Source organism: Cavia porcellus, unplaced genomic scaffold (genome assembly GCF_034190915.1).
Source record: "Cavia porcellus strain 051 isolate PalLab524CR breed Dunkin Hartley unplaced genomic scaffold, mCavPor4.1 scaffold_9, whole genome shotgun sequence".
NCBI classification, from domain to species: Eukaryota; Metazoa; Chordata; class Mammalia; order Rodentia; family Caviidae; genus Cavia; species Cavia porcellus.
This window is the reverse complement of record NW_026947492.1, coordinates 76,991,805-77,001,421: the sequence shown is the minus strand read 5'-3', so window position 1 is coordinate 77,001,421 and position 9,617 is coordinate 76,991,805. Positions and strand designations below refer to the sequence as shown.

Sequence of the window (9,617 nt, the reverse complement as noted above, 5' to 3'; positions counted from 1 at the left end):
CACATTTAATTTGTACTCCGTCGTCGCCTCTGATAACATTATTTTTTCTGATCCACTCCGTTTAGACTACTTTCATAAAACCTGATCTCCCTGTCTGTCTAAACACTGATTCACTTGCAGCAAGCAGACTAATACCCAGTAAGTCCACAAGGTGTGAGTTGCACACAGTTTTGTATAAAAGGTGAACTGTGGCTTGACTCGGTCCATAGCTTCCTTCTCCGTCCAAGACAGCCAGTCACAGGTGAGTCTGGGGACTTCTGTTAGCCAGAGATGAAAGCTACTTTTGAAACTGCAGTTTTCAGGACCTGCTGAGGAAGTTAGCGTTTGCTGCCATTGCTGTGAGGAGAATTTATATTTGTTAGCTTCGCTTCTTAAAGGGGGTTCATATATATAATAATCATTAGCAAGCAAGTGACATTGTGGACCTATTGTCCTGGCTTCTGAAAAAATTTCATTCTCTACAAGTTGTGGAAAAAAGGTAAGAAAAAAGGACAAAAGGGTGATAAAAATGAAGAAATCATTTTTGCTATATGCATTTTTTTCCTTTTTTAAACAAAATCAGTCATTAAAAGTATTACTGGGAGACCTCATAAAATGATCATAATCATTTCCTTCAGATGATCATCTTCAAATAGTCAATAATAATACTCTAACCTTTTAATGTCACTCTGCTTAAGTCACTGTATTGCGGTCTTGATCTGCCATGAGTTTCTACCCTGACCAAAAATAAATAAATAAGAAAGAGGAGGAGGAGGAGGAAGAACAGGAGGAGGAGGAAAAGGAGGAGGGGGAAGAGGTAAAGAAAGGAAAGACTTGCTGAAACAGATCAGGACTGGGCAAGATATACACAAACGCCATTTGGTTAGGTCTACTTCCAACGTAAGTCTAATTCTCAAGTGGTTTCTAACGGGATTCTCTGTTTCTAACGGGCCTTACTTATTTGCTGCTCAGACCAGGATGAAGTCCATCCAGTTCTGCTTCTTTTTCTGTTGCTGGAAAGCGATCTGCTGCAATGGCTGTGAGCTGACCAACATCACCATCACGGTGGAGAGGGAGGAGTGCAGATTCTGCATCAGCGTCAACACCACCTGGTGCGCAGGATACTGTTACACCAGGGTAGGTCCTGGGGCTCCGGGGAGGGGCGGGCGTGAGGCTCCATGTGAGGCAAGCTTTGTCTGGTGCCCACCTCGCTAGCACTGTTTCCCCAAGCTATAGCCATGAGCTGCTTCATCAACAGCATCCGTGTTGTCATTGGGCCGATAGCCAGGATGTGAGTGTAGATAAATTTGGGAAAACCTTAAAGTGATCAGATAAATGTGTCAATGTGTTAACTGTGCATTTCCAAAACTAAGTAACTGAATAAAATTTCTGTGCTAAACTTTACATATACAAAGATAAACATGCGGAGAGATACAGATATAGGTATAGATCATAAAATGTAGTGCTTCTCAAAAGGCAATTTCTGAAATTAAGTTCATATCTCTATAAGAGATGCAGTACCACAATATGCTTCCAAATCACAAACAGCAACATTACAAAAATTGTTTTCTTGGCCTGTTTGAATATAAATGCCAATTAACCATTTGAGAACACAGTTGACCCTTGCAGACTCTTAGGATGCAAACCACTCCTGCTGGGCACTTTTAAGAAAACCAAGACTCAGAAGCATTAAGTTAATAGTTTATACATGCAGGGTTTCTTTGGACTGATCCAAGCAGCACTTTCCACTTGTCTGCAGCTTCACTTTATAGGTAGCAGCTAGTTATCTATGCTGAATTTCATGCTAGCCACTAAAATTGAAAATAACAGCTTTTTAATGAAATATACTTTACTTGATGGTAAAATGACCTGATGGATCAAACTCTCCTTATCACACAATTTATAACTCTGACAGTTATACAACATGTAAGAGAGGAGGTCTACAGGGCAGAGAATATTTACCATTGTACAAGAACCTTCACAAAAGTGTTAAGCATTAGGAGGGGATTTAGCTCAGCAGCCTAAGTGCTTGCCTAGCAAGCACGAGGTTGTGAGTTCGATTTCCGGTACCAAAAAAAAAAAAAAAAGACAAACAAAACAAAAAGTGTTAAGCATTAGCATTCTTGTATAACTTTTTTGTACAAACATAACAAGATAAGTTATCTCAAATTTTTTTCTGAGAAATTAAACTATAGTATTTATGGCTTTAGCTGTTATTTAGATACCTTGCAGTAGAGTACCAAAAGTTGACTAAAAATTCTAAAATGTTTCCCTTTCCATCTTTTTTATGTGAAAATCTTTATATTTTGAGAAATAATTTAATATTTTGACTTAAGCATGGGATTAGGAAAGAAATGACTTACACATTTCTATAAGATTTCCCAAGGAATCAGCAATAGCTTATAGGTCACGTCTGAAGCTTTATGGGTGTTAATAAATGTAATAGCCTCAGAATTCAACCTCTGCCTCACTCTGATAGAGCCAAGCAGAATCTTTTAGGTGCTCTAACCTGATTCTCCCTTCCTCACCCCCTCAGGATCTGGTGTACAGGGACCCTGCCAGGCCCAACATCCAGAAGACATGCACCTTCAAGGAGCTGGTGTATGAGACCGTGAGAGTGCCTGGCTGTGCCCACCATGCAGACTCCCTGTACACGTACCCCGTGGCCACAGAGTGTCAGTGCGGCAAATGTGACAGCGACAGCACTGACTGCACTGTACGGGGCCTGGGGCCCAGCTACTGCTCCTTCAGTGAGATCAAGGAGTAAAGGATGATGGACACAGCACAGTCCATGAGGACCTGATACCCAGATGTCTATGTGTGAGCGCCAGGTCCAGGCACTGATCTTGCATGAGGGGACATCAGACTGCAATGACCCCTGCTGTGGAATGGGACCACAGAAGCTGAGGGTGCTGGGGTGAAGCCCACCCTCCAACATCCCACATCCCTCACTCTTGGTCTATAAGTTTTATTCAGTCTTACAGATCTGTGCATTCTTTCCTCTTCAGCAATCATAGGCATCCTCTCAGGCAACCCTTTCCTTTTAGACAGAGGGATACACAACTCCAGTAGACAGGGGAGAGAACTAAAGGAAGCACAGTCATCTTCTGCTAGACTTTGGGGATTGAGGAGCATGGCCCACATCTTCCTCAACGCCTAGCACTGTGCCTAGAACTGGGCAAGAAACCCAACAGTGGCTTCCTTGAGGAAACCAAGTTCAGAAAGGTACAGCACTGGGAAGGCTGAGAGGAGCAGTGTGAGGCTGGCCGAGCACCTACCCAGAAATGCCAGCTCTGGATGTGGTGGCCTCTCTTCTCCCTCTGCTCCTCCCTGGCACATGCACTCCTCAGGCAGAAGTGTCTCTGTGAGTTGCCGGATGCAGATGAGGACAACAGAGTTGAAGATTTCCAAGCTGTTGTTATCAAGCACTACAGCTAAGAGCAATAAATGTTCATTTGGGGCTGTTGAAATTAGCTCACATTATCCACTACTTTAAAAATGAAGCAATTACTTCAAGAATCCCCTTATTTGTAGAAGGGGCAGGCATTGGAAGTAGGTTTGAAAGGCATTTCAGCAACTTTATATATTCAACTCGTCTATGACTCTTTCAGAAAGACTTAGCCAAGGTAGAGGGGACCACTGTTTACTAAGGTCCTCTTCATGTCAGTCTAAGCTTCTGTCTATCTTCTCCCAAACCTATGATATCTTTCAACAGTGTATATATTGAAACTATTTCACAGATTGTTTTCTTTTGAAGTTGGTACGTACTTGTTCCATGTTTATAATGTTTAATTTATTTAAATCTTATTTTTTTAATAAAGATGTTAGCACAAGAGTCATATGTTTGGATTTTTTTCATACACAAATGGATAACTTACTGTGTACTTACTGTGTACTAGTAAGACTGAATAAAACTTATTAGACCAAGAGTGAGGGATGTGGGATGTTGGAGGGTGGGCTAGTACTAGCAGAAAAGAATATTTTAAATATAATTTCTAGTGCTTCTGCATAGTCTTCATCTTTGGAAACATCACAAATAATTCTATTTTCCATTTCTAAAAGTATTTGTCATTTCAATTTCTTATCATTTTTTAACTCATTTCTTTTTGGATGTCATGAAGTAGAAAAGCATACAAAGAACCATACAGTAAGCAGAGTTGGAACACTGGAGTTCATTTCTAGACTTTTGAGACAAAAAAACTAAAGTGGTCCTGTGAAGTAGTCCATTGATACTTAGTGCTTGAAACAGAGAATCTGGTCTGCTCACCCAGCCACGCACCTATTTGTTCCTGGCTGGCAGCTCAGCTACATTTCCTGTGCTTCCTTGCTATTGAGTTTATCTAAGCTCCACCCAACAAGAAGCAAAGCAGAAGTGTTATAAGAGGCTCTCACACCTGGCCCATAAAATCTCCCCCTTGGTGACGATCCACGCCTCTCCTTGCTACCAATATGTCTCCTCCAACCCCTTCCCAGGACCTGGACAGCTCTGTGTCACTGTGACAGAGCCACTGTTGGCCCTGAGCATCTATGTGGAGCAGTGGAACACTATGTCAGGCACCACACATGCGGTTCCCGGTAGACTTGATATTCCAATAGAGTAACTTCTAGAAGGTTAAGTCATCTGGAGGTTTGCTAGGGGGAAATGACATTTAACTGATACATACATTGGCAGTAGAAGAGCAGCGACAGCTAATATCGCTTGTGCCACTGAAGAGAAGAAACTGATGGTGAGAATGAACTTCCCCTGTGAGAAGGTGAGGGCCAGCCTGCTAAGTTCGCAGCTCTAAAGCATGGAATAGCAAAGTGAGCCCTGCAGGCCTGAGCCGACACATCACTCTTCAATAAAACCAATGGGAACAAGAATGAGCCCATTTGTTCCCATATTTCTATGGCTCTTTCTACACTCCAACAGAATTTAGTAGTTTGATAAAGATTATATAGATCACAGTGCAAATAAAATATTTAAAAGTTGAAAATTTACAGGAAGAAGATTGCCAGTGTCTTCTGTAAGGGAAAGGTTCACAGAGCTTGGATGCTAATGGAGTTGGCTCTCACTTTCTATGTATTGAAGAGAGGGATCGTTTGCGACAGACACAAAAGGGAAAAGTCCAGGTATTTGCAGCCTTGATGACCCCAAGTAGTAAGAGACAGGGTGGATTTGAAGAGCAACAGTTTCATCAAAACTCAGCCCAGACCCAAGAGATTCAGGATGAAGCCTTCCCACCCAGACTGTCAAGAGCAGATGCCGATGGAACCATTAAGAATCACAAAGAACTGAAAATAAGTGAAGGTGATAATTACACCTGGGAAAAACTTCTGGACATGTTTCTGGGCACTAAGAATGGAATGGAAGTGTATGGAGGGCACTGACTGCCAAAAACGCCAAAAAATCAGACTTCAATGTTTGAACAAACTTCGGCCCACAAAACGTGGTGATCAGGAGTAAACTGCTACAACTATACACCCCCAAGGAAGGCGACTCTCGTGCCACTTCCAGTGGGGCCTCAGAAGATAATGGGCAAGGGAAGAATGTTCCTCCCAGAGAGAAGAATCGGCACCTAGCCAAGAAGTCTCCTGCACTGCGAGGCACAGGATTCTGTCCACGTCATGCAGGACTCAGTGTTGTTTTATCCAGTGAGCTGTTTCCTATGCTTCCTTTTTGTGAACGGAAGTGTCACTGTGAACAGTGGCATTGTGAAAGCCCATCCTCCTCTATGAATGAGGACGAGGTGGAAGTGGACAAGATGGACAACTCGTCTTCAGCTTCTGGGTGCTGGACCATGGGTTGCCACATCTGGGCACAGTGGAGAAAACTTCGCCAGCTGGATATCAAGGGTCTGGCACTGGACTCGGGAGGGAAGGAGGTGGCTCTATACAAGGGAGGGCAGTGAAATTGGTATTTGTTGGATACCTGGGTAGAGACAGAAATTGTTTTGCATTTGCCAGAACCTTTCCTTATGATGTAGTGAATTTACATTTCCCAGCTTCACTTGTAGAGAAGTTTGATTATGTCACCAAGTTCCGCCAATGGAAGGTTGTCAGTCACGTGTGCCACTTGTAGATTCAACTCACACTGTTACAAGGGAATTGTACTTTCTTCCCTGCTCTGCTGGCTGGAGGTCAATGTTTAGAGAAATCTTAGATGCCACCAATAGAAGATGGCAGAGCCTGCATCAGCCTAGGTCCTGAATGCCCAGAGGAACACATGCACACAGACATACATACATCTCTTTTCCCTTTGAGGCAGGAATAAAACTGTCTTATGTTAAGTTCCTTAGTCCATGGAGATTTCTCCATTAAAGCTATTAAAGCTGCCTTAACTAATACAGCATTGTCTAGTGTTCAAGACACCTAAATACGTGTCCTCATGCCAACCCACACAGACTAAATACACAACTAACTACACAGTGTTGGGGTGTTTCCATGGCATCAGAGCCTGTGCTCTATCCCCTGAGCTCCACCGTTTCTCTTGGGCTCATTACAAGGGTATTTGAACTGGGGAGGTGGGGATCCAATGTGAAAATACATCATTTGGCTGGGACTTCAAATTTAACCCAGTGTACTCATAGGATTTTACCAGAGCTGGGAACTCACATCACAGTAAGAAAAAAATGCTGCTTCTCCAAATGGGATCACTTTCGTCTCTTCCACCCATCTGTGCAAACTGGTGACAGGAAATACTGCTTGCTACAAATGCCAGGAACAGGTCCACAGAGAGGAGACCAAGGATAGAGGCTCCGAGAAATAATTGGAGTTAGTAAGCAATAAGTCTTCAAAGGCTCCCCTATGTACAGTAGATTTAGTTCTATCCTAGTATAGTTTTTTTCAAAATCTAGAACAAAAAATCTTCTTCTCATAGCATTTCTTTCTGTCTCCAAAGAGATGCTGAAAAGATCAGCCAGTAACGTCAATAATAACCAAACAAACTGAGTCATTTGGAAGCAGTGTGCAAAATAATCATGTAGTCTTTGTGTAGAATATGCTCTGATTGTCCACATACTAACACAGGTATTTAAATAAGCTCAGTCTACTATTGCTGTATGCCACCACCATTGGGATGCTGATTAGAAACATCCAAAATAATAGTATATGGCGCATTGAGGGAGTTGATTGTCCTTAAAATAGGTAGAAAACTCATCCTCAGCAAAGGAGCAGGAGGATGGGGCTGCACGGTTTTCACTGTGTGCAAGTCAGCCCCCCTAGGTGAAATATACACTCCACTCATAAACCTCTGGAGACCAAGGACACCGAGGTTCCTCACCACAACGAAGGGTCAGGAGTCACTGCCACTTCAGGGCCCCAAGCTTCCTGCCTGGCATTGCTCTCTGCACAGTAACTCTGATCTCCTCCATGTGGACACAACTATTTATTATGACCTTCATTCAACCCCAGTGAGACAGAGTTAGGGTTCTATCAGGCAGTAAGGACAGCAACCCCCCAAATGCAGTCAGGAAGCCCCAAATGGAATCTGCTGAGTCACTGCCTCCAGGGACCTCACAAAAACCTCCGCCAGCTGAGCTCTGGCTGTCTGGGGCTCTCCAGAGCATGGGCAGGCACAAACCTGGCTCAAGGGAGCTTGGCCCTACATGGGCGCTGTGTGAGCACTTCATGGATTGGCCCCCGAAATGCAGGTGGTTCCCTATAAGGAGGATATCACATTGCTTACACAATGACCTGAGCTCCCCTCCAAATCCCTTAAAAGTCTCTGGACAAATTATTTCCATAAGTGTCCTTCCCAGGACACCCAGCTCACTGCCAGGAGCTTCGTTTTCTCATCTTCTAATCTTTTAAATAAACTTGCCCCCACACTACCTTGTTCATCCTTTCATCCCCTTGAGACAAGACCTTGGTGCTCCATTAACTGTAGCCATCCCTAACATGAATTTGAACTTCTTCTTGAATATGTTAGCTCAAATTACTAAGAGAAGCTTTGATTGGCTCAAATGCCACCATCCCTAGAGACCACTACCTACTCCATTGGCAGACTTCTGGGGACAATAGAGTAGGCTGACCTGGGGGCTGGGGTACCACATCTGTCCTCTCAGTGACCACCCAGAACAAAGAACAGTCCGATGCTGTCTTTTGTTTGGTTTAGTTTTGGATTTGAGCAAAAGAAGTTGAATACAGCAGGTGGATCGATTGTCAGATGGCAAACAAACATTTATCTGAAGTCAGACCCAACAATCATCAAGGCCTTGAAAAGCTCTAAGTGGTTGTTTCATATTTGAAAGAAGATGGTTCGGCCTTTTGAAATAGCATATTGATCTGAATGCAGTCCGTTTTCTGAATGTTGGTGGCAGCGTATGAATGCTGCACACCACCATCACTGTCATGGGACAAGCAGCGCCATGCAGTGTGGTCCTGAAATAGGATCTACTTTGCTCTCCCACAGTGCTTTGAATTTGCTTGGAGGCAGGTGTCCTCAGGCTGCCACTGGGTGAAATTTACCAGACTACCTGATGGTCACTCCTGGCAATAAAGTGTTAGCACTTGTCTAACATAATGGTAACCAAAGCCTCCAGGTCTGTTTAATAACAAGAACTTCAGATCCAAGTTAACACTAAAGGTTTGACATCCTTGAGGCACGGGGATGTGATCTCACAATTCTTTCTCACTCTCTGGGACATCTTTTCTCTGTTCCTGTGTCATTGGTCTCTCTGGATCAGAATTCAGAGAACACAGAAGAGCAAAGGCCATCTTCACCTGTGCTCACTGACAGCTGAGCCTTTCCCAAGCCCATAACTGTGTCCTCCAAAACGCTGCCACCAGCTCTGCCCCCATGGGACTGGAGTTCTGCAGGGAGGCCTCTTCTGGTCCCATTGCTTCTTTAACCAAGTTTGTGTCAAGAGCCTTGGACCAGGATCTTTTGTTGAATAGATTATTCCTAAGCTGGGGTTCTCACTCGGACCCCAGAATTCCTGCAACAACAGCCCAATATTAGGAAAACAATCACTTTCTAGACCCGTGTCTCTACTTTGTCTTTTAAAATTTTTTATTGTGCATGTTTATAGTACATAATGATTGTATTCCCCCTGGGGAGTTGGCCCCGTGTGCACGGCACACTTCCTCTCCCTTCCCTCCCTGCACATCTCTGTCCTTTCCCATCTGCAGAAGACCTAGAATTTTCTGGCTCCTTGCTGCCTGCCTTTCCCAGTTGAGTCAGGGCTCAGTCGCTGCCTCCCACAGCTCTGGGGCTATGCAGGAAGCTCTCTGATTGGCCCTCAGCAGCTTCCCTGCCCTCTCTGGAAATGAGGGCTGCATGCTTCTCAGCATTTTCTCCTTACCCACAGCGGGTGGTGTGGGAATTTCATCCAAATGCCTGCAAAGTTTCCTTATCATAAAAGCCTCTCCTTTCCAAACTCCTACACTTTAAATACCTTAGTGATGCATCTCTAAGAAGCCTCTGCTCCTGTATTCTAAAATTCCTAAAGAATTTCTGTCTCAAGGTTCATTTTGACATCTGAAATCTGTTACAGCCTGATGCCTTGAAACTTCTATCCTTAACATCCCAGTAAGTTATCTAATCCATTGTGAGGAATCAGGGGATCGAAAAACAAAGAAAATACAATGCTTAAGATGTGTGTTATTTATTGTAAATCCTGGGAGCAAATCACAGATCATTATTTAGTTACCTACTT

The 9,617-nt window shown here is 43.6% G+C and overlaps 1 protein-coding gene across 1 annotated transcript; it reads left to right on the top strand.

Annotated features, from left to right (window-relative positions):
* The first annotated feature begins 205 nt into the window (after positions 1–205).
* Fshb (follicle stimulating hormone subunit beta) lies at positions 206–3,812 on the top strand. The gene is given in 3 exon segments (NM_001172948.2): positions 206–241; positions 952–1,116; positions 2,516–3,812. Coding segments are annotated over 2 exon segments (390 nt in total). The 5' UTR covers positions 206–241; positions 952–957; the 3' UTR covers positions 2,747–3,812.
* The last annotated feature ends 5,805 nt before the right edge of the window (positions 3,813–9,617 follow it).